The sequence below is a fragment of the Narcine bancroftii genome, chromosome 2 (assembly GCF_036971445.1).
Source record: "Narcine bancroftii isolate sNarBan1 chromosome 2, sNarBan1.hap1, whole genome shotgun sequence".
Classification (NCBI taxonomy): Eukaryota; Metazoa; Chordata; class Chondrichthyes; order Torpediniformes; family Narcinidae; genus Narcine; species Narcine bancroftii.
The window spans coordinates 202,081,621-202,106,966 of record NC_091470.1 but is presented as its reverse complement, the minus strand read 5'-3'; the positions used below and the strand labels follow the sequence as shown (position 1 = coordinate 202,106,966).

General features: G+C 50.0%; 1 protein-coding gene across 4 annotated transcripts in view; it reads left to right on the top strand.

Annotated features, from left to right (window-relative positions):
- The first annotated feature begins 463 nt into the window (after positions 1-463).
- LOC138755003 (phospholipase D1-like) overlaps positions 464-25,346 on the top strand; it is a 73,498-nt gene continuing 48,615 nt past the window's right edge. Inside the window, exons 1-7 of one of the 4 annotated variants that reach the window (XM_069920130.1) lie at positions 464-547; positions 11,972-12,157; positions 13,338-13,478; positions 14,297-14,430; positions 21,781-21,926; positions 22,768-22,876; positions 23,693-23,758. In XM_069920130.1, the coding sequence (XP_069776231.1) occupies positions 13,373-13,478; positions 14,297-14,430; positions 21,781-21,926; positions 22,768-22,876; positions 23,693-23,758 (561 nt within the window). In that variant the 5' untranslated portion in view covers positions 464-547; positions 11,972-12,157; positions 13,338-13,372. Of the gene's footprint in view, positions 548-11,971; positions 12,158-13,337; positions 13,479-14,296; positions 14,431-21,780; positions 21,927-22,767; positions 22,877-23,692; positions 23,759-25,346 lie in introns of those variants that run through there. The other 3 variants (XM_069920131.1, XM_069920132.1, XM_069920133.1) reach the window with 3 other exon arrangements.

Genomic DNA, 25,346 nt, shown 5'->3' with positions numbered 1-25,346 from the left:
AGATCCCTGCCACTGACGCGGAATCGAGAGGGAGATCCCCGCCACTGATGCGGACAAGGCGAGGGCGCTGAACAAAGCGATCTCCTGGTCTGAGACCCCCGACACGGAGGAGACCACATCTACAGCACCCATCGGACGACCCTTCAGATTCGCCAGGGAAGTCTGGCTTCCCTCACAAGGACTGATTGGGGCCCCAGGTGGTGGTGAGGGAGGAGGCGGGATTTGTATCCTATAACTTTATATTCTGGCTGCAGGGTTTTCACCCAATGTCCTGGTGTGTCTGTCAGGGCTGAGTTTGGAGGAAGGACAGCTTTATGTGATCCTTTTCGAGTAGGCACCCACTTACAGTCTGTCGGCCAGTTCATTTTTTTTTTGAGCAGTGAAGATTTTGCTATTGAAACACTGCTCACCAGGAAGTTGTGAAAGGATCCTCCCTGTGAAGGACTGGATGGTACAGTCTGCACTGAGAGAGGAATTTGGGAGGGTTCGGCTTGGCTTGGCCACGCTCTGTGCACTGGTGGGTCAACCCCGACGGGTCCTGCAGCCGGTGAGTTGGGGGTGGGGGGTGGGGGGTGGAGGGGTCTGTCTAGGGAGATGGCCCCTGCATTGCTGTCTGTGCCAGGGTTTCCTGGAGTCAGTGCACAGCTCTAGAGAGGGTGGGGGGAGAGAGAGACTGGAAAGGGAAGGGGGAGGAGGAGAGACGAGAGAGAGAGACAGTGGAAAGGGAGGGAGAGAGAGAGAGAGAGAGACGATAGGGGAGGGGGAAGGGGAGAAAGAGGTAGAGACGGGAGGAGGTCAGGAGGAGACTGGAAAGGAGGGAGAGAGAAGAAAGATACTGGAGGGGAGGGGAAATGAAATGGCGGGAGCATGTAGGAGAGGGGGATGGAGTCAGAGGGAGGACAAAAGGAGGGAAGAGAGGGGAAGGGGCGAGGGAGGTAGGAGGTAAAGGGGAGGGGAAGGGATTAGGGTGGAGGGGAAGGGATTAGGGTGGAGGGGAAGGGATTAGGGTGGAGGGGAAGGGATTAGGGTGGAGGGGAAGGGGGCAAGGGTGGAGGGGAAGGGGGCAAGGGTGGAGGGGAAGGGGGCAAGGGAGGAGGAGAAAGAAGGTGGAGGGAGGGAAGGAGAAGGCAAAGGGGAGGGGAAGGGAGAGGAGAGGGGAGGAAGGAGGTTTTGTTGTTTAAGCTCAGCGGAAAGACTGAATGGTGCAGGCGCTTGGAGAGAGACGGCTGAGGCTGGAACAGACTTGTTTACTGAGAATTCAATCCCTCTGCTGTGTTCTCATGACCTGCTCAGCGCCGTCTCTGGGGCCACGGGTTTAACTTTGCAGCAAAGCGACCTGTCCAAACTTTCCTCCCCACCAGGAGTGGGGTCTCCTCCAGTGATCTGGACGGAGGACACGTACTGGCTTGTACGTGTTCTACAGATATTCGAGTGCGTGAATGTCCTCCCCTTCCCTCATCCTATCCCCTCCCCTCTCATCATCCCCTTCCCTCATCCCCTCCACCTCTACTCATCCCCTCCCTCACCCCCTCCCCTCATCCCCTTCCCTCATCTCCTCCCTCCTCATCTCCTCCCCTCATCCCTTCCCCTCCACCTCTGCTCGTTTCCTCCCTTCCCCTCTGAACCTCCCATTCCCCCCTCCACCTCCTCTCCCCTCCCGTCCCCATCCCTCCCTCTTCTCGACCACTTGCCCTCCATTCCTCTCCACTCCCCCTCCCCTTAACCCCTCCCCTTAAAAAAATTAGTCATAGATTTACACTAACATTCACACGCGCACACACACACGCAAAAAAGGGATGGGGATCGTATAGAGGCCCCAGGATCTGGAAGTTACCAGCCCCACCACTGGGACCCTCATCTTCTCCAGCTCCACGATTGGGACCGCCACCTCCCCCGCCCCACCTCTGGCACCCCAGCTCCACCGATGGAGCCCCTACCTTCTCCAGGTCCAACTTGGGGCCCCCACTTCAACCAGTTCGACCGTTGGGATCCCCCTCCTCGAACAGCTCCACGACTGGGATCCCCACCTCCACCAGCTCCATGACAGGGACCCAAACCTCCTCCTTGACCAGCTCCACCACTGTTTCCTCCACTCAGACCAGCTCCATAGGGACCCCTACCTCAACCAGCTCCACCTTGATCAGCTCCATAAATAGGTCATCCCCCCCCCCCCACTTCCACCAACTCCACAACTTGTACCCCCAATCAACCAGCTCCATGACTGGGACCTCCACCTTCATCAGCTCCAAATCTGAGACCTCACCTCGACCAACTCCACAACTGGGACCCACACATTGATTAGCTTCATGACTGGGACCCCCACCTTGACCAGCTCCATACTGGGACTCCTATCTTCACCAGCTCCACCTCGACCAGCTCAGTACTGGGACCCCCAACCTTGACCAGCTCCACTGCTGGGACCCCCTCCTCGACCAGCTCCACAAGTAGGACCCCCACCTTGACTTGGTCCATGACTGGGATCTGCAACTTGACCAGCTTCATGACTAGGACCCCCACCTTCACCAGCTCCACAACGGGGACATGACTCACCCAGGTCCATAGTGGGATTCCCCACCTCCACCAGCTCAACATTAGGACACCCCACCTCCACAAGCTCCACCACCAGGACCCTCACCTCAACTGGCTCCATACTGGGACCCTTACCTCCACCAGCTCCACGACAAGGCCCCCCCCAACTCAACCAGCTCCAGGTCTGGGACCACCAAATCTTGGACCACCTCCACCAGCTCCACCGCTGGGACCCCCACCTCGACCCACTCTGTCCTAGAATCCCCCCTCCACCTCCTCCAGCTGCAAGACTGGGACCCACACCTCCACCAACACCTCTGGAAACCCCCACCTTAACTAGTTCAATACTGGGACCCCCACCCACCACCTCCGATAGCTCCACGACAGGGACCCAGACCTCCAATTCGACCAGCTCCTTACAGGGACCTTCACCTCGATCAGCTCCTCTGTTGGGTCCTTCATCTCGACCAGCTCCATACACCCCCCCTACCCCACCTCGATGTTAATGCCCAGACGGAATATTAGGTGTCACTCCAGGTGGCCATGGTTTGGCCATGGACAGGCATCCAACCTCTCCTTGTAGCTCCTGCTCTCCCAATCCGGACAACGACCTGGTGAACTTTCTGCCCACATCTATCCATCACTTTTACATCTCAACGAGATCACGTCTTGTTCTTTGTTGGGGGACAAAAGCCCCAGAGACCATTCTTGTTCGCTTGTTGATAGAACGATTGGTAAAAATTTGTGAGTCGCTGATATTTTGCTTTAAGAATCTACTTCTATTGAAGGTTTTTTTGGGTGGAGCGGGGTTTCAGCTAAGTCTTATTCCCTATCCTGATAGCTTATTTCCACAAGCTGTGAGATTGATGTGACCTTTGGTCTCCTGCAATGTTACTTCAAGTTTTTTACATTTTAAATGTCGACCTACAGCCTGGTAACAGGCCCTTTTGGCCCATGAGCCCGTGCCGCCCAATTGACATCCCATTGACCTACAACACCCACCCCCCCCAATCAATTTTGAAGGATGGGAGGAAACCTGACCCACGCAGACACGGGGAGAACATACAAACTCCTTACAGATAGCACGGGATTCGAACCCCGGCCCAATCACTGGCGCTGTAAAGGTGTTTGCGATAACCGCTACACTAACTGTGCCTTTTTGATTTTCACTGATGCTGAATGTTTATCGTCAGGCTGAACCTGGAGATTTGGGCAATGGTCTAATTTCACTGACCTCTGTGGATCTCTCTGGGAGAGTGGGTCAGGGCCACGGGACACTAGGGAGGCCCCAGGGCACAGGGACTGGTCCCAGGGCATTGGGTTGGGTCCCGGGACACTGGGTTGGGCCTTGCACACAGATAAATTATCTCCACAAACCTTCCTACTGCTGCTTTTAATCTTTAAAACATTTTAGTGATACATCACAGTAGCAGGCCCTTCTGGGCTACGAGTGTGTGCTGCCCAAATACCCCAATTAACTCCCAAACCCCGGTACGTTTTGAAGCGTGGGAGGAAACCAGGGCACCCAGAGGAAATCTACACAGACACAGGGAGAACGTACAAACTCCTTACAGACAGTGCAGGATTTGAACCCTGGTCCCGGTCGTTGGCGCTGTAACAGCGTTGCGCTGACTGCTAAGCAGAACTGCGCCATGACGAGTAACTTATTCCGAACACATTATGATTAGGTGCTGTGGGTATGGGTGCACACCGTGGTCCGGAGAAGCACTGTTCTGTCTGGTTGAACGCGCAGTAAACTTCACAAGGTCACGAGACGAAGGAACAGAAGTAGGCCACTTGGCCCATTGAGTCTGTTCCGCGACTTTACCCTCACTTGACCTTATTTCCCATGCCCAGCTAGCCCGAAGCAGAGCAGAGAACAGTGCAGCAAACCAAGAGGCCTCGAGGCCGCATCTGTGCTAAACATGTTGCCAATTCAAGCGTGCACGCCTCAGAATCAGAATCACGAACGCGCGCTCAAAGCTAAGCGCAAAATTACCACGTAGTTCAGCTTCGCGAATGCAAGACTTGAAAAGTAAATAATTAATGCAAAGATGAGTAAAAGTAATGTAGTGTCCGTTCGGGAATCCGACGACGAAGGGGAGGAAGCCGTCCTTGTGCCGCTGGTGCTCGTCTTCAGGCTCCTGGGCCTCCTTCCCGATGGCAGCAGAGTGAAGAGGGTACGGCCAGGGCAGTGGAGGGGGTGGTCCTTGAGGATGGGGGCTGCGTTCCTGAGACGCCGCCTCTTATCAACATCCCCGATGGAGTGGAAACTGATGCAGGAGCCTAACTAAGGTATGGCAGACATGCCTGGTGCACCACTGGAAGGGAGGACCCCCCCCATCGGACACCCCCCCCCCCCCCCCCCGTTTCTTCTAGACCCGGTACACTCCTTCCTTATCTCAATTATACAATGCCAAATGTCACACGTGAGACCTCCTTGTCGCCGTTTATTGGCCACCCCTGCCGTGGCGCTATTTTGAGTAAATACGCCCCTGGACTGGCGCCCAGGATGGGACTGGCCAAGTTTGCAACTCTCTGGAGTCTTTCCCTGTCCTGTGCTTTGACCGTGGTGCAACCCTTCCGAATGCTCTCCCCACCTGTAGAAATCCACAGGAGTCTTTGGTGACAGCGCGAATCTCCTCAAACCTCTCGGGCAGATCAAGTTCAAGTTTGTTACCATCCTCTCCCCTTTGCACCCCGCCTTTTAATTTGGGCTCTCGTCTGCTTTCTGCCAGAGCATTGGCGCCCCTTTAATTCATCAGGATGAGGCGTGACCTGCTGGGCTTCTCCAGGCTTTCCACCTGAAAATAAATGACACCTTTTAGTGGAATGCAAACCTCCATGCCATTTGCTTTGCCACAATTCCCAATCAGAAGTTATTTGAGTCGTGATGAAGGCTCTTTGGTCCATTTTGGACATGCTGACCCTCCAGGAGGATTGAGCTGTTGATATGCAGCATGTAAATATGCCCTTCAGCCCATCTTGCCGATTGATGTTAGTCCCATTTGCCTGCGTCAGGTCCACATCCCTCCAAATGTTTCCCCATCCAACGCATATCTCAATGTCTTTAGGACAGATTAAATTTAGGTAAATTCTTGGTGGGGGGGGTTCACTATCTCAGAGGATCTTTACTGGACCACACACACCAATGGCATTGTGAAGAAAACATATCAGCGCCTCTACTTCCTCAGGAGTTTGTAGAGGTTCGGTACGACACCAGAAACCCTAGCAAATTTCTACAGAGGTTGCGGCGGAAAGTGCACTGACTGGCTGCATCACGAGCTGGTGTGGGGAGGCACCAATACCCCTGAGCATAAAGCCCTGCATAAGGTAGTGGCCACAGCCCAGGCAAATCCCTCTCCACCGTCGAGAACATCTACAGGGGGACACTGCCGTCGGAGGGCAGCAGCGATCATCAAGGACCCACAACCCCCCAGCACGCGCTCTATTCTCACTCCTGCCATCAGGAAAGAGGTCTCGGGGCCTCAGGACTCACATCCCCAGTTTCAGGAACAGCCACTCCCCCCTCCACCATCAGACTCCTCAATGACAAACTCAATGAGGGACTCACACTTGTGCATTTTATTGATTTTTTTCTATCACTCTGTATTGCACAGTCCATTTTTGTACATTTTTTTATTTGTTTACGTGTTTATGCTGTGTACAGATTATTTTTTGCACGACCAATTAGTGGTAATTCTGCCGCGCCCACAGGAAGAAGGAATCTTGGGGTTTTACGCGGTCATGTATGTTCTCTGACAATGAACCAGAAATCTGACTAACAAGAGCCATGAAAATAGCCATTGATCGTAGAGACGGCCAGAGGCTTTTTCCCCTGGGGCTGAAATGGTGAACATGAGGGGACATAGTTTTAAGGTGCATGGGGGGTATGTAAGAGGTAAATTCTTCACACAGTGAGGGGTGGGTGCACGGAATGCACTGCTACCAATGGTGATAGAGGCAGGGACACTGGGATCTTTTAAGCGACTGTTCAATTAGGGACAGGGAACTGAGAGGGTGATACAGGAGGGGAATTTCAGACATTTGGTCGAGTAGGCTATTGGGCTGGCACAACACTGTACTGTGCTGGAGATATCTATATTCTTTGAATGGTGGTTTTCAATCATTTTTCTTTCCACTCACATCCCAACTTAAGTCATCCCCATGCCATCAGGGCTCTGTGATCAGTAAGAGATTGCATAAGGAGGGATGTGGGTGGGAAGAAAAAGTTTGGAAACCACCATTTTAATCGTCGCTCATTGACTCATTATGTGCATGGTTTCAGATCTCCAAAGGAAATGGGCCAATGACAATTTTTCTCATGTCAAATATTTCAGTAACAGGAGGGTCTCGAGCAGTGATTCTCAACCTTCCCTTCCCACTCACATCCCACCTTAACCCTATAACCATACAACAATTACAATATTGAAACAGGCCATCTCGGCTTCTCTAGTCCGCACCAATTTAAGTGATCTCCTCTAATCCCACCTACCTACTCCCTGTCCAAAACCCTCCAACCCCCTCACATCCACGCAACTTTTTCTTAAATGACCAAATTGACCCTGCTGCAACCACCTCTTCCGGAAGGCCATTCCACTCGGCCACCACTCTCTGAGTGAAGAAGCTCCCTCTCAATTTACTTCTAAACTTTTGCCCCCTAACCCTTAACTCATGACCCCTCATTCCAATCTCACCTACCCTCAAGGGGAAGAACCTATTCACATCTACTCTATATGTCCCCCTCATAATTTTAAATACCTCTATCAAATCCCCCCCTCAACCTTCTACGCTCCAATGAGGTACGCTCCTTCTACCCAGTCAACTCAATCTTTCTCCGTATTCTAGATATTGCAATCCAGGCAGCATTTTAGTAAATTTTCTCTGCACCCTCTCTACCTTATTGATATCCTTCCTCTAATTTGGGGACCAGAATTGCACACAGTATTCCAAACTTGGCCTCACCAAGACCTTAAGCAGCGCCTGACTAATCACAGGGCCCTGATGGCATCAGGATGACTCAAAGTGGGGTACAAGTGGGAAGAAAAAGGTTGCTTTTTGAATATCCTTCCCAAATCAAGCTGCTTTCAAAGAATATCCTCCCTCTGCATCCAACGTCACAGCGCATCGATTTCCGTGCCCTGCCTGAGGTTTGGGCAAGGCTCCAGAATGCAGGAGCCAAAAATGCATTAGGCTCCACCCCAGCATACATCTCTGAGTCAGACTCCCCAGAGCAGATGATCTTATCCCAACCCCAGGCTGATTGTGGTTTGTCGAGGCCAATTCCGAAGCTGGGAGGAATCAGAATCAGTATTTATTGTCATGAACAAGTCATGAATTTCAGGGTTTGGCGGCAGCAAGCTTTCACATTATAACTATCTTATGATAATACTGAAAAAAATTAAAATAACAGTGCACGAAAAGTGAGGGAGTGTCTGTGGTTCATTGATCGTTCAGGAATTTGATGGTCACGGGGGAAGAAGACATCTTTGTGTCACTGAGTGCTCGCCTTCAGGCTCCTGGACCTTTTTCTCAATGGTAGCAGAGTGAAGTGGGCCTGGCCTGGGTGGTGGGGGGTCCTTGAGGAGAGAGGCTGCTTTCTTGAGACACTGCCTCACGTAGACGTCCTCGGCGGGGTGAAGACTGCTGCCCGTGGCGGCGCTGACCAACTTCACCACTCTCCAGCGTTTATTCTTGGCCTGTGTATTGGCAGGTCGGCCAGAACGCTCTCCACGGTGCACCAGTAGAAACTTTCAAGAGTCTTCAGTGATCTACTGAGCCTCCTCAAACTCCTCAGGAAGTGTGGCCGCTGGTGAGTGTGGTGATCCACCACTGGCCTACTGCAGGGGGCAACCTCTGTACCTGCAGGAGTTGTAAGGGGACAGGACAACACCTGGCCGGCTGTCAATGAGTCGGCCTGAAGGGATCAAGCCCCACCCAGTCGGGTGTCAATCACCCTCCAGGATATAAGCCTGCGCCGGCCTCCAGAGGCCCCACACTGAGTTGCTGCAGCCACAGCCAGCCTGGCTCTGTGGAGGTCTTTGTGGATTAAAGCCTGTTGTTCAGTCTTTACCTTGTGTGTGTCTAATTCTGTCCAACAGCGCACCACAGTGAGCCATCTTCATGAAGTGGAGGCGCCAGGGCAGATCTTCGGAGACGTTGGCACCCAGGAACTCGAAGCTCTTAAACCTTTCCACTGCTGGCCTCTCAATGAGGATTGGTTCATGTCTTCCTGATTACACCTTCCTGAAGTCCACGATCATCGCATTGGTTTTGCTAACACTGAGTGCAAGGTTGTTGGAGTGGCGCCGCTCAATGAGCCGATCAATCTCCCTCCTGTATGCTTCCTCATTGTTGGATGCAAGTGTCACTACAATTTAAATTGTGCCTAGCTACACAGTCATGGGTGAATAATGAGTAGAGCAGTGGGCCAAACAGTTAGTCAAAGATCTACCCATCTGTGTCGTAAATGTAGTTAATGAGGCAGCCCCCACTGCTTCCTTGGGCAGAGAATTCCACAGGTTCACTTCCTCTCTGGGAGAAGCAGTTCCTCCTCATCTCCTTCCTAAATCTCCCTGTCCCCACCAAATCTTGAGGCTCCATTCCCTCATTCTGGTCCCACCTGCCAGTGGAGACAACCTCCCTGTCTCCATCTCATCTGTTTACAACCCTGCCGGCCATGCTGTCGACCCTCTCTCTCCCATTTGCCCTGCTCCCTCCCCTCTCTCTCCCATTCACCCACATCGGCACAATATACCTAGCCCACCGCCAATCCCTGAGGGTCGTCGACCTCTCCGTCCTGGAGCCTCAACGTCAATGCAATCATGAAGAAGCCCTGCCCAGTGGCTAGACTGTGAGGTGCCTGAGGAGATTTGGGATGTCACCAAAGGCTCTCATAAACTTCTCCAGGTGGAGAGCATTCTGGCCAGATGTGCCACAGCCTGGTACCAACTCTCAGGGCAAGAATAAACTCCGGAGGGTCGTTAACTCGGCCTGGGACATCACGGGCACTAGACTCCACTCCATCGAGGGCATTGACATGAGGCGGTGACCTAAAAAAAGCAGCCTCTATCCTCAAAGACCCCCACCACTCAGGACATACCATCTTCACTCTGTTACCTTCAGGGAAAAGGTCCAGGAGCCTGAAGACAAACACCCAGCAGCACAAGGGCAGCTTCTTCCCCTCCGCCATCTGGTCTGGAGGGACGCCAATGCCCCTGAGCGTAAAGCCCTCTAAAAGGTAGGGGCACAGCCCAGGCAAAACCCTCCCCACTGTTGAGAACATCTAATGGGGAACGCTGCCAATGGAGGGCAGCAGTGATCATCAAGGACCCACACCCACCCAGCACGCTCTCTGTTCTCACTGCTGCCATCAGGAAAGAGGTCTCGGGGCCACAGGACTCACACCACCAGGTTCAGGAACAGCTGCTCCCTCTCCACCATCAGACTCCTCAATGATAAACCAATCAGGGACTCATTTAAGGACTTGTACTTGTGCACTTTATTGATCCTGAATGATCAATAAACCAACAACCACATTATTTTTTTATAGTAATGTTGTAAGACAGTTATAATTTGAATGTTTGCCCTATGACGTTGCTGCAAAACCCTGAATTTCATGACTTGTTCACATTGATAAATCCTGATTCTGATTCTGATACTGACTTCCTCTGGCAGTTGTTCCATGTAATCCACCAGCTTCTCTCTCCCCCATCTCTCCCCTCTCTCTCTCCTCCTTCTCACCCTCACTCTCCCGCTCTGTCTCCCCCTAACACTCCCCTTCTCCCCATCTCTCGCCCCTCTCCTCTCTCCCTCTTTTTCTCCTCCCTCCCCTCTCCCCTTTCTCTCCCCCTCTCACCTATCTCTCCCCTCCCAATCTCTCCCCATTATCTCTCCCCCTCTCTCTCCCCCTTTTTTCCTACTCCCTCCCCTCTCTCCCCTACCTTCCCCCTCTCTCCCCTTTCACTCCCCCTAACCTTCCCTCCCCACTCTCTCCCCCTTTGTCTCCCATCCCTCCCCATCCCCATCTCTCTCCCCTCTTATCTCTCCCCCTTTTTCCCATCTCTCTCCCCTCTTCTTCTATGTGGAAAACCTTGTCTCCATGATTCCTTCTTTCATCGCTCTCCCCTCAAACCTACGGCCTCCAGCTTCCGACTCCCCGATCTTCTGGGAAAAACTCTCCATTCACAGAGCCCCTCCCCCTGTTCGCTGCTGTGCCCTCCCTCCCTTACCCACCTATCACCTCCTGCCTGTGGGACCGCACTCCTCCCCCTGACCCCTCCCCCCCCACCATTTTGTTCAGGCACCTACCTACATTTTGCTCGTATCCTTGATGAAGGGCTCAAGCCCAAAACATTGATTTTGTATCTTTATCTTTGCTGATAAAGGACACTCTTTGGACCTGTTTAGTGCAAAAGAAGAGGGAAAGGTGAGGCCGTGCCTGTGGTTCATTGATGATGTTCATCGGGAATCTGATGGCGGAGGGGGAGAAGCCGTCCTTGTGCCGCTGAGTGCGCGTCTTCAGGCTCCTGGACCTTTTCCCCAATGATAGCAGAGTGAAGAAGGCCTGGCCTAGGTGGTGGGGGGTCCTTGAGGACAGAGGCTGCTTTTTGAAGACACCACCCCATGTCGACGTTCTCAATGGAGTGAAGCCTGGCCCCTGTGATGGAGTTTATTTGTGTCCTGTGCGTTGACAGCTCTGTACCTGACAGTGATGCAACTGGTCAGAATGCTCTCCACCTGTAGAAATTTGCAAGTCTTTGATGACCTACCGAACCTCAGACTCCAAACAAATTCTTTGTAATTACACACACACACACACACACACACACACACACACACACACACACACACACACACACACATACAAACAAAACACACACATACACATACAAAACACACACATACACACTTGCACACATGATACACATACATATGACACACACATTACATGCACACACATTACACAGACATACATTACACCTACACAGATATTACACAAATATATTACACACAAGCATATTACATGCACACACATTATACACACATTCTACACATTACACACACATACATTACACACATACACATACATATGACACACACATTACATGCACACACATTACACAGACACATTACAATCACACACATTACACAAACATATTACACACCCATTACATACATGCATGTTACATGTGTGTGCGCGTACACATACACACACACACACACACGCAGTCTCTGGTGATTTGAGTTGTGCACCACTGAGCCTCCTCCAAATCGATCGGGATTTAAAACCCTAAATCCTGAGCCTTAAACGTCCCGATCACTCTGCCATCCTCTAGACCAGCCGTTCTCAATGGGCCATACTGCCCCCATGGGGGTGGGGCAGAGCACTGGGACCATGGACTGAAATTACAAAACATTTTATCTTGGTTTTTTTCTGTAGTCGGTCAGAGAGAACTACGAAAGGAAGCGACTCAACTTGACTGATTCCCAGGGAAGGGGGGCCCATAAGCTTTGAGAAGAGTCTGAAGAGAGCAGTAGCATACGGACAGCACGGTCAGCACAACGCTGTTACAGCGCCAGCGATCAGGGCCAGTGGCTCAAGTCCCGCGCTGTCTGTAAAGAGTTGGTACGTTCTCCCATCATCTGCATGAGCTTTCCCCGGGTGCTACAGTTTCCTCCCACCGTTCAAAACGTACCAGAGGTTGAGGGTCATTTGGGTGTAATTGGGCGGCACGGACCTGTGGGGCGGAAGGACCTGCTTTAGGTCTAAATTTAAATTAAAACTATGAAAAATCTCAGGAAGCTATTCCAATGACTTTCGTTGGTTGTAAATGTAAATCCACAAACTCGCAATGACTCGAGGAGGTCAGGGGATGGAGTCAAGGCAAAAGCTTTTAATCTGCTCATTTGGCTGGGGATTTCAGAGATTCACCAAAGGTTCTGCTGCTTTAATCCTCTTTAACCCACGGGTTGCCAGGCCCTTTGTGTATGCCCTGTTTCCCCAGTCCAGATGACAGATTTATTCTCAGAATACATACATGACGCCACGTGCAACCCTGAGATTCCTTCTCCGGTTCCTGCTCGCCCACTTTCCTCCAGCTCTCCACACCCCTTCCTCTTCTCAACTGCTCCCTTTGGCCAGAAGGTACCCGAAGATCAGCACCTCTGGGTTCAACAACAGTTTCTTTCCAACAGCCATCAGGCTCTTGAAAGTCCCCCCGGCCCTGACCAGCTACTTCGAGACCCACCTAAACTTCTGTCCGAACTACTGACAGGACACAATTTCTGGTCAACTAAAAGACACTTAGACAGCACAAGGATAATAGAAAAAGAGTAATGGGTGTGAGGGAGGGATTAGGTCTACATTGTGGGCTGAAGGCCCTGTACTGAGCTATGTTCCAACTGAATATTTATATTTAATTTCCCTTTGCCTTCATTTGCTTTTTTCTTCCCCCTTGTCTATTCATTTTAATTTAAGTTGTCATGATGTTTTACCAAATCACACTTTGGAAGGTCGAACGGAGTTCCTGGTTAACACCAGGAACAACGGGTTCAGGACTAGGGATCCCTCAAGGTTACGGCTGGCGCAACGCCTTTACAGCGCTGACGATTGGGACCGGACCGGGATGTGATTGGCTCGTAATGCCATGGACGTCCTCTGGCAATAAATCTGAAATCTGATCTTGGGTAAAGCTCAGGAGGACCTTTGCTGGATGAGCCAGTTCCCCACAGTCAGCAGTGATACACAGTGCCTCTCTCCCCTGGCCCCAGACTGAAATGTTCCAATGTGTCATCTCTCCATCCAGCTCCTTTGATGGACAGTGGGCAACGGCGGTGAAGAATGTCGGAAGAGTTCATCAACCTGACGGACTTGGACCCCAAGGCCCCTCTGGGTGCAAGCGACCTGCGTCTGGATGAGGATGAAGTGGACTGGCAGGAGGACGCAGGTGAGACGGAGGTTAACCTCCCCGCTGGACTGGCTCAAAGGACACGATGGGGTTGGGGTTGGTGACTTGGCCCCTCCCAGTTCCAGGCACCCCAGCGATCTCCACATATCCATTCTCTGTCTGGTCACTCACACCTCTGCCTCACCCCTTCCCACGCTCTTCTCTCTTGACTCCCTAACCCCCCTCCCCCAACTCCATCATCCCATCTCCCTCCCCATTTCTCTCCCTCCCATTCACTCCCTCCCTCCCCCTTCTCTCCGTCTCCTCTCACCCTCCCCCTCCCCTCCTTGTCTCCCTCCAACACCCCAATCCTCCCTGTCTCCCTTTCCCTCCCCCTCTCTCCATGTTTCTACCCCCTCACCCCCTCTCCTTCACCCTATCTCCTCCCTCTCCATATCCCTCCTTCTCCCTCCCCTCCTCTCATTCCCTCGATCCCCCTTTTCTCTTCCCCCTCCCTCCTCTCCCCCTCCTATCCTGGTCTCTCTACCCCTCTTGCACCCTGCTCTCCCCATCTCCCTCCCTCCCCCACACACACTAACCTACACACACACACACACACACACACACACACGCACACACGCACCCTACCTGCCGGAGATGGGGATCGAACCCACGAACTGTAGCTAGCTGTGAGGCAGCAACTCTCCTCAGGGCCCCACCCCCACCCTGTCATCCACTCACCTCTCCTCTCTCACTGCTCCTGCTCTCCGTCAGCCCCATATTATCATTTCCTTGTTGATCACGGACTGAAACCCAGGCTCAGCTGCAGTGTGGGGTCCGATGAAGGGAAGTTGTTACTTTTGTGCCTGCTTTTTCAGATCATCCGCCCAGTTCCTTTCTGCTGGTCTATAACATAAAGCCATTCAAAGCCCGGCACCGTCAGGTCTTCCTGAGTGGGGTGCCTGTCACTGTCCACGTGGAGGGGATCGAGCGCCATCTTCGCGGATTCAAGGTAACCTCTGTTGTCTTCCTCCACTGAGAATTCCTGGTTGATCCCCTGCCTCTTTCTTGGCAGCATTGAGAGAACATCCACAGCCTTCTGGTCATTAAACAAGGTCGGGGAAGGGGTCCTGCAAACTCTGAGGTCAAGTGCAGAACACAAACGTGCTGGAGAATCTCAGCAGTCCACGCAGCATCCATACAATCAGAGCACATGACAGCACAGAAGCAGACACTCCAGCCCTTCTAGTCTGTTATTCTGCCTGGTCCCACTTACCTGCACCAGTCTATACCCCTCCCATCCATGTACCCATCCAAAATTTTCTTAAATGTCAAAATTGAGCCCACAGTCACCACCTCAAAGAAGAAATTCTCCCTAAACCTTTCCCCTTTCACCCTTAACCCTCTGGTTTGTATCTCACCCGCCCTCTGTGGAAAAAGCCAACTTGCATTTACTCTGTCCATCCCCCTCCACCCCTCTATCAAATCTCCCCTCATTCCACGGAATAAAGTCCTGACCTGTTTAGCCCAGTAACTCAGTCCCTGACGTCCGGGCAACATCCTAGTCAATCTTCTCTGCCCTCTTTCTTTCTTATTGATATCTTTCCTGTAGTTCGGTGACCAAAACTGCACACAATCCTCCAGATTTGGCCTCACCAGACATGCATCAGACAAGTGTTATACTGGTACAGGGCTTTTATTAACAGACTCTCAGCCACCTCTATACTAGCCAGTGGGAAAGCATCTCCACCTGTTATACCATTAGGGCGGAGAATCTCTACAGCCAGAGCCAATAGCAAGCAACTCCATACATGAGAAGCAGTCAATATAATACACCCCCCATTACATCATCACATTTCCCCCCCCCCCACAAAAATTGACCAAAGCAAAAGCTGGAGGAGCAACCAGGTTAAAAATTCCAGAGGTAAAGGGTTACAGCAGGATAACAGAAAACCAGAATTAATTGGAACACATACCAGAATACAGGCTGCAGAGATAACGAGTGAGATAACACAGCCACTGGGGAGATTGAGGAATACAAGCCGATCTGCGCCAAGGCGCCGGTGGGAGCAAGGCTTTATCTCCTAACGAAGGACTTTCCGCACCAGCTGTGGGCAGGAGGCAGCGGAAAATATTGTTCCCCGGGTCAAGGTACTGATTTTCTCATGGTGGGGGAGGGCAGTGAGGGTGTCCGAATAGTGGAAGGGCTAGCAGACCAGGTCCCTGCGGGAAACGGTGTCCTCTCTCCCATCAGGAAAAGCAACATGAGCATACTGCAAGTTAGCACGAAGCAGATTTGCTGGGTCGAACATGTTTTCTCAATAAAACTTCTCATGGTTTAGATAGACAAGTCGGCAAGGACAACCCAATCTTCGATTTTCTAGGGAAAGTAAAAACACATTGGCAAGGACTTTCATTGGTAGATGTACAAAGCAGTGTATGGATAGAGTTTAATACTTCTGGCAGCACCTCTTGCCAGCAGCTGGTGGGGAGACCTTTCAACTTTAGTGCAACTTTCCAGATCGTACCGTTACTGTGCTCCACCTGACCCTTACCCCATTGGTTATAGCTTGTAGTATGACTAGTAGTGATTCCCCTATCAAGAAGGTATTGCCTAAGTTCTGTACCCTCTGTCACTATGAACATTAGGATAACAGAAAATACTGAAAATCAAATCACTCATGATTTCGGAAGAAGAAGAGGTGTTAAATGAATGATTGGCTCCAAAATCTCGCCGCGGCGTTCCTGCTTATTAGCAACACTTGTGTGTTTCTTCTTCCCTCTCTTCAACTCATGGGATGAGCCAAACAAAGACCCTCGCGCCCGGCAGGCTCTGGCCCCATGCCCTCGCTTTCTGCAGTTGGCAGAATCAGCTCGTCGCACGAGGCACTGAGAGCGAATGTGCAGCGCCAATCCGCAGAAGTTGCAACTTCTGTAGCAGCCTCTACGCTGCGGTTTAGTGGGGTTCAGCAGTGGATTATCACCGCGGGTGGGCCTCGGGTGGGGGGGGCCGCTTCAGCACCTCGTTCCTTCTCAAGGGCTTTAACACTTCGCGCATAGCCCTAAGAGTCTTTGATTGTTGTAGAGCAGCATTAAAATTTAGGCCCGGGGTCTCCAGGAAGCGTTGTCTGATGTACTCCGACTCCAATCTGCTTATGAATGCATCCAGCATCAAGGATTCTTGGTGGGCTTCAGCCATGACAGCAGTGCAGGCACAAGCTCTGGATAGCCCTTTAAGTGCGAGCGCGAAAACATCTTTGCTCTCTCCGGTGTGTTGTCTTCACGTGTGAAGTTAATGTCTTGCAAACAAAGTATCTTGTGGCTTATCATAATAGATTCTGAGCAGATTCAGTGCATTCTGGTACATGCCTGTCTCCCTAACCACGGACTAGGGTTCTTCTCCGAGGAGAGCCACGAGATGGTTCATCTTCACGGTGTCTTGCATAACCTTGTTTGCTCGCATGTATACTTCAAAACACTGGAGCCAGTGGTGAAAAATTTCTCCAGCTCGGCACCTTGATCTTTCTCGAGTCTTCCTGGTTTCAGGGAATTATCCATGATTGAGAATCTGTTAATAAAATTGATATACCATAGACATGGACCAGGCAAGTGTTCTACTAATATGGGGCTTTTATTAACAGACTCTCTGTCACCTCTATACTGGCCAGTGGGAAAGCATCTCCGTCTGTTGTAGGGCGGAGAATCTCTACAGCCAGAGCCAATAGCAAGCAGTCAGTATAATACGCCCCCCCCCCCCCATTACATCATCACACCAATGTCTTATGCAATTTTACCATAATGTCACAACTCCTGGACTCAATACTTTGATTTATGAAAGCCAATGTGCCAAAAGTTCTCTTTACAACCCTGTCCACTCGTGACGCCACTTTCAGGAAATTATGTATCTGTATTCCCTGATCGTTCTTTTCTACCGCCCTCCTCAGTGCTCGACCATTCACCACCCTTGGTTTGTCCTTCCAAAATGCAACAACTCACCCTTGTCGGCATTAAATTCCATCGGCCATTTTTCTGCTCATTTTTCCAGCTGGTCCAGATCCCTGTGCCAGCTTTCAAAACCTTCCTTGCTGTCCACGACGCCTCCAGTCGTTGTGTCATCTGCAAACCCGCTGATCCAAATTGACCACATTATCATCCAGATCATTGATAGAGATGGCAAACCACAATGGGCCCAGCACCGATCCCTGAGTCCCACCACTGGTCACAGGCCTCCAGTCTGAGAACCAATTATCTACCAACACTCTCCCATAAAGCCAACGTCTAATCCAATTTAGTACCTCACCATGAATAGCTGACTAGTTTCCCATGTGGGACCTTGTCCAAGGCCTTACTGAAGTTCATCTACAGCCTTTCCACATCAACTTTCCTGATAACCTCCTCGAAAAACTCTACAAGATATGTAAAACATAGTCTATCATGTACAAAGCCATGTTCATTATTAATTTTTTTATTTTTCACACTATAAACCACATTGATCAAGATACATACATTTTCCCTCTTGAACATATACAGTGTCGTTTTCTCCCCCCACCTCCCTCCTCCCCACCTCCCCTCCCATTCATTAAAAGTTCAGAAAATAGGATACATTAAACCCATCAATCAATGTTGTCACTCAATAAAAACAAACAAGAAATTCCACTGAGTCAGTTCTTTTCATTCTCTTCTCCTTCTGTCATTTTAGGTGGTAGATGTCCCCGGTAGGTTTTCTCTATTATGTTTCATGTATGGCTCCCATATTTGTTCAAATATTGTAATATTATTTCTTAAATTATATGTTATTTTTTCTAATGGAATACATTTATTCATTTCTATTGTACAAAGCCATGTTGACTCTCCCTATTCACTCCCTATCTAAATGCTTGTATATCTAATTTCCTAGAACAGCTTCCAATAATTTACCAACTACTGATCTCAGGCTCACCAGCCTATAATGTCTTGCATTATTTTTGGATACTTTTTTAAACAATGAGATGATGTGAGCTCCCCTCCGTCATCACGCCTGTGGCTTAAGATGTTTTAAATTTATCTACCAGGACCTCAGGGGAACATTTCAGGCCCAGACACCTCGAACGCGTCCAAACTAACCGACCGCGTCTAGCGCCCCCGACATGGCCTCCTCTACATCAAACATGGAAATGGGTGGCCACCAGCTCTCTGCCTGCAGGTCCAATCTGAGCTCCCTGCTGCCAAATTGCATCTAGCCCACAACCTTTCCCTCAGTCTATCCTCAGCCTCATCCACTATCGGGGTGATGGTGAACTTTAACTTGAGGATCAACATGTCAGGTTCCTTTTTGCCCCCAGCATGATCACTGAGATAATCCCACCCCATCTGATTCCATAGTTTCCATCTCTTCCTTACTTATTCCTCTTCTCTCTTCCCCCTCTCTCTCCCCCTCACTGCCCTCTTTCTCCCCTCTACCCTCTCTCTTCCCTCTTCCCCTCTTTTTCTCCTTTCTCCCCCTCTCTCTACCTATCTCTCTCTCTCCTCTCATTTCTCTCTGTCGCTCTCTCTCTCTCTCTCGTGTCCAAGGGTCTCTTTAATGCCCCTATTGTTCCAGCTTCCACCATGATCACTGCTAATGCATTCCAGGCACCCCAACTCTTTGTGTAAAGTAAGATCCCTAATGTCAAGTCAAGTTTGTTGTCATCTGATTATACAAGTACAACCTGATGAAATAGCGTTCTCCGGTCCTCGGTGCAGACACACAGCCAGACATAACACACACACACACACACACACACACACACACACACACACACACACACACACACACACACACACACACACACACACACAAACAAACAGGACAAGTATTGATCGATACAAATAAATATTGTTTCATAAATTTGAGAATCTCGGAGGGTCAGTGTGAGCAGTTCCTTTGGTTGTTCAGCATCCTCACTGCCCGCGGGACGAAGCTGTACCTCGGCCTGGTGGTGCTGGCTCGGATCCTCCTGGGTCCCTTCCCCGACGGGAGCAGCTGAAAGACACCATGTGCGGGGGTGGAAGGGGTCCCTCAATGATTTTGTGGGCCCTCTTCAGACAACGATCACATTGATGGGGGGAGGGGGGGAGGTGGACTTCAGCGATCCTCTCTGCCACTCTTATGATCCTGTAGATTGACCTCTGGTTCAATGTTCTAAAGCAACCATCCCCAGACTGTGATGTAGCTGCCAGGACGCTCCCAATAGAGCTCCTGTAGAAGGTTGACATGATGGTGGCCAGTAGCCTCGCCCGCTTCAGTCTTCTCAGGAAGTGCAGTCGCTGTTACGCCTTCCTGACAAGTAAGAGGATGTTGTAGTTAAGTGAACTCCATGTCTAAATCTCTGTGGTGGAAAGTGTGCTGACTGGCCGCATCATGGCCTAGTGTGGGGGACACCAATACCCTTGTAAGGTTTACCCTTGTAAACCTTACAAACATAGTGGACACAGCCCAGGACATCAAAGGCAAAACCCTCCCCACCATCGAGAACGTCGACAGGGAACGCTGCCGTCGGAGAGCAGCAGCAGTCATCGTCATGTATACTCTCTGACAGAAATACAATTTAGGAGTTTTACAGCTCCCCAATTTTATGAATTATTTTAAGGCAGCACAGTTGAGATTTATTAATGTAACGTACGAGTTAAATGATGTTCTAGCATGGGTAAGTATAGAAACAGATAGTTAATAGCAAATAGAGAAACACCCAAGCTGAAACATGCAATTGAACTTTGGAATAAAATGGATAAAGAGATTGCAGGAAGAGGTTTACTTGTCTGGAAGAACACATTTCTTTCAAAATAGACTTATTCTATTTTCTATGGAAAATAAATTTTAAAAATTTTTGGCAAAATTGTGGTATTAAGAAAATAGAAGATTTTTTTGAAGCCGGGAAATTTATTACTTTTAGTAGAAGGAAAAGTGTAAGATATTGGAAAATACCAAATTTTGTTATTATCAAGTTAAGGGATTCTTCTGTTGAAATCTTTGGCCAAGATTTAGTATTACCAGCGGAGACAGAGTAGAATTATTATTAAATGCTAGGAATGTAAAGAAATTTATTTCAGAAATGTATAAATTATTACAAAAGAAGGCTCGAAAAGAGGGAATTCATAAATCAAGACATAAATCAGAGGTAGATTTAAATAAGCAAATAGATGAACATGGATCAGTGGTTCTCAACCTTTTTCTTTCCATTCACATCCCACTTTGTCATCCCGATGCCATCGGTGCTCTGTGATTAGTCAGGGGTTGCTTAAGGTGGGGTGTGAGTGGGAAGGGAAGGTTGAACATCACTGCTCCAGACCCAATTGTGATTGAAATATTTTGCTTGAAAAAAATTGTCATTGGCCCATTTCCTTTGGAGTTCTGAACCCGTGCACATAATGAGTCAATGAGGGATGATTAAAACAGGGGCTTTCAAACTTTTTCTTTCCACCCACATCCCACCGTAAGCAACCCCTGACTAATCACAGAGCCCCGATAGCATCGGGATGACTTAAAATGGGATGTGAGTGGGAAGAAAAAGGTTGAGAACCACTGGCATAGATGGATTCAGATATGTAGAGAGTACGAAACATACAATCAATATGAGATATCGGTTAGTTCAATATAATTTTATTCATCTGCTATATTTAACACCACAAAAGTTACATAATATGAATTATATTTATTCAGATTTATGTTCAAGATGTGGACAAGAAATTGGTACTTTTTTGCATTTGACGGCCATGTTCCACCATCAAAACCTTTTGGCTTGATTTGGTTAATTTGTTAGAACAAATAACTGGAGTAAGATTCCCACAGGATCCAAATGTTAGAGGGATTAAACCAAATTTTAAACAAAACTGAGTAGGTATCCAGTAAAATTTGTTAAAATTACCTTGGATAGAAAATGTATTGCTATAACTTGGAAGTCAGATACTGCTTGGGGAACGGAGAGATGGCGTGCAGGAATTCAGAGTTGTATTCCACTGGAGAAAATTTAAGAGATAAATATCATACATTTTGTGAAATATGGATCCTTTATTTACAAATTGTTGGTATTAAAACGAATCTCGAACATTCCCTTTCTCCATGAATATATCAATATGTTTAAAAGGATAGGAAAGAGAAGTCTCCTGTGGCAGTTCTTATGTCCCTTTTATTAGTTTGTGGGGGTGGGGGGGGATTTAGAGGAGGTTTTTCTTTCTTCTGTATTTTTTTAGACTTCCTTCTATCTTTCGTATAAAATACCGCATGCATTCGGATTAAGTTTGAACTATGTGGTTTTATATTAAATTTTTTAAAATTTTTAAAAATCAATGTACTCTGAGAATAAATCTGAATGTTGTTCTTGCTCCCCTATTTCACTGCACCAAGGTACGACCCAGCACTGTTTACATGATGAGGGTCACCCATGGCAACTTCACCTGGACACTGAAGAAGAAATTCAAGCATTTTGAAGAACTGCACAGGGACCTGATGAAGCACAAGTTCAAGTTTCGGGTCATTCGACCTTTAACCAGGTGAGAATCTCTGACCTGTCCGCTCTTCTCACCTCCCCGGGAGTACTGGGCTCTGTGGAACTGGGAGCTCTCTCAAAACAGAATCTCTTCCGAGACCTTTCTACACACATTTAGCGGACAGAAATTTATAACATTATGAGGATTGGTAAGAAGTAAAATGCGGAAGTCTGCGGACACAAAACTGGAGGAACTCAGCTGGTCAAACAGAGTGCTTTAACCAGCAAAGATAAAGATACAGAACCAACGTTTCAGGCTCAGTTCGAGCAAAATGTCGGCAGCCGCCCAAACTAAATGGGGGGGGGGAAGAGGGGCAGGGGGAAGAGCATGGTCCCACAGGCAGGAAGCAATAGGTGGATAAGGGAAGGAAGGCACAGCAGCAAATGGGGGGAGGGGATGGCTCTGTGAATGGAGAGGGAAGGGGGTGTAGAGTTGGAGGGAAGGAGACAGAGGGATGGGGAAGGGAGGGAGAATGGGGAGTGGGCCAGCAGAAAGCAGAGAAGTTGACATTAACGCCATCCGGCTGGAGAGGGCCCAGATGGAAAATCAGGCATTGTTTCTCTGTGTGAGTGTGAATGTTTGTGCATGTGTTTGAGTGTGTGATTGTATGTGTGCGCGCATTTGTGTGTATGCATGAGTTTGAGTGTGTGTGTGGGTGTGCATGCACGCGTGTGAATGCACCGTGGCCTGGAGAAACACTTGTACAGGTACAGTCAGGTGATAATGACCTTGAACTAAAGTGAATAATGTCTAAAGATGAAAGAGTGTGAGGTGGGTGGGGCTAATGTCATGGGAAAGGGGATGTGCCTTCTCATTGGTTGCCTCTGACCCTGTCACCCTCAAGACTGGCAGGGCCACAGGGACTGAGAGGGGAACCTAGAGTTGCCATGACGATGCCGGCCCTGCCTCACCAGCCAGAGTGGGCCTCCATGAGGAAAGCCTCCAGCAAGCAGGTGAGTGGGGGGCACCTTAAGCCGAGAGCTTGGTCCGCGGAGAGGCATGGGGGAGGAGCCCAGCCCAACCGGGAATGACTCACAGGACATGACAGCTCAGAAGCAGGCCCTTCAGCCCTTCGAGTCCATGCCGGGTCATGATACTGCCAGTTCAGTTAACATCCGCCCAGGCCATAGCCCTCCATACCCTTCCCATCCATCCACACAGTCAGGTGGGGGGAGTGTTGGAGGAGAGAGGGGAGATGTGGGGTGGGGGTGGTGTCTGGACAGGGTAGATGGGGGAGACTGGGGGAAGAGGACACTTAAGGGGAGGGGTAACTGGGGAGAGGGGGAAACCAGGGGAGGGGAAATTGGGGGAGGGGAAACTGGAGGGGGGGGAGAGATGAGGGAAGGTTGCAGGAGGGGGAAACTGGGTAAGGGGGAGGCTGGGGGTGAGGGGAAACGGGGAGACTGGAGGGAGGAGTTGAGGGGAAGGGAAGATCGGATGGGGAGACTAGGGGGTGATAGGGGAGTCCAGGAGGAGGGAGGAATACTGTGAAGGGAGGGGGGTATAGTCGAGAGACTGGGGTGAGAGAGGAGACAAGGGAGGGGGTTCTCAAGGGAGAGGGGGCCAGGGGTAGAGGAGGGAGGAAACCAGGGGATGGGGGAGCCAAGGGAAGGGGGAAGGGAGGGGGGAGGAGTCTGGGTGAGAGGGGGCTGTGAGGGGGAGGGGAGACCAGGGGGGTGGGTATGGTCGGGAAGTGGGTGGTGAGAGTTTCTTGCTCCAGATTCCAGGGTCTACAATCTGTTGTGTGCCTCCCAATCCTTATTATGCAGAAGCGCCTAGAGGAATATCTGAATTCCCTTCTGGAGAAGTCCTTCTACAGAAACTATCATGGAATGGTAACGTCCTCTCTGTCCTTCCTTCCCTGGGTTACAAGCAGTGTAGTCAGTGTACACCTCTGAAGAGGTCAATGTGTTGCGCTCCCACTGTGAATGGCACGTGCAGAACGGTGCACAAAAACCAATGGCAAGGATCAGATTCTATTTGTTTTAATAAGGCCATTGCGGCTGTCTTGCCAATAAGATTGGGAAGGCATAGGACCAGAAATGGGCTATTCAGCCCATCGAGTCTGCCCTGCCATTCAGCTGATCCATTTTCCCCACTGGCCGCCCTTCTCCCTATATCCCAATGGTTCTTAACCTTTTTGTTTCTACTCACATCGCACTTTAAGTCATCCCGATGCCATCGGGGCTCTGTGATCAATCAGGGATTGCTTAAGGTGGGATGTGGGTGGGAAGGGAAGGTTGAGAATCACTGCTCCAAACCCAATTGTGACTGAAATATTTTGCTTGAGAAAGATGGTCATTGGCCCATTTCCTTTGGAGATCTGAAACCATGCACATAACGAGTCAACGAGGGACGATTAAAACAGTGGTCTTCAAATGTTTTCTTCCTTCTCACATCCCACCTTAAGCCACCCCTGACTAATCACAGAGCCCCGATGGCGTAGGGGTTACTCCAGATGGGATGTGAGTGGAAAGAAAAAGGTTGAGAATCATTGATCTACACGACGGCAGACAAAGCTTCGCTGTCAGCAGAAATTGCCCAGCAGCCCTTACAGCCAGAGAAGGAGATGGAGAGTCCATCCCACCCCCACCCCCACCAGTGACCCTGCTCCTCCAGACCAAACCATCAGTGGCCCGAGCTCCCCTTGCCCACCTCTGGACACGATCGGCTCCCTTGTCGCATCTTGGTTCTGACACCTGGTCACCCCAACAGTTTTAAGCCCTGGATGGAGGCCCCCCCCCCCCAACTGACATTAAGACCAGGCGGTTGGACCCTTTGGAGCACGCTCTCCCCGGGTCCACACTGGCCACTGCGCTGCCGTTACAGCAGCTCTGGCTGTCAGTTTCTTTTCACCCATGGGGTGCCTCTCACTCTCCAGCACCTACAGATCCCTCGTTTGCCTAGAAATCGTGGAGTCGTGTGTCATGGAATTTTAATTTTTAATTTAGAAACACAGCACAGTAACAGGCCCTTCCGGCCCACAGTTCAAACCTGTAAGGAGTTTTTACGCTCTCCTCATGTCTGTGTGGGTTTCTTCCGGGGGCTCCAGTTTCCTCCCACCGTACGGGGGTTGTAGGTTAATGGGGTGTAGGCACGGACTCGTGGACCAAAATGGTCGGCTACCATGTTGAATGTCTAAATTTTATTTAAAAACTGAAGATTACCCATTCGAAGAGATAGGTACATGGAAAGTGAAGGGTTATTCAGCTGTTAGAGCAGGTCATTGTTATCGGCACACCATGGGTCAGCGAGCCTGGACTGTGCGGGAGATTTCTGTGACTTATTGAAGAACAGGAGAGGGTTATGGGCTGTGAGGTTGGTGTGGAGCACATTTGTAGGGGTTAGCCCAGCACCGTGGGCCAAAGAGGGAGATTTCACGGAATGCACAGGACAGGAAAGGGCTTCAGGGAGCTGTGAACT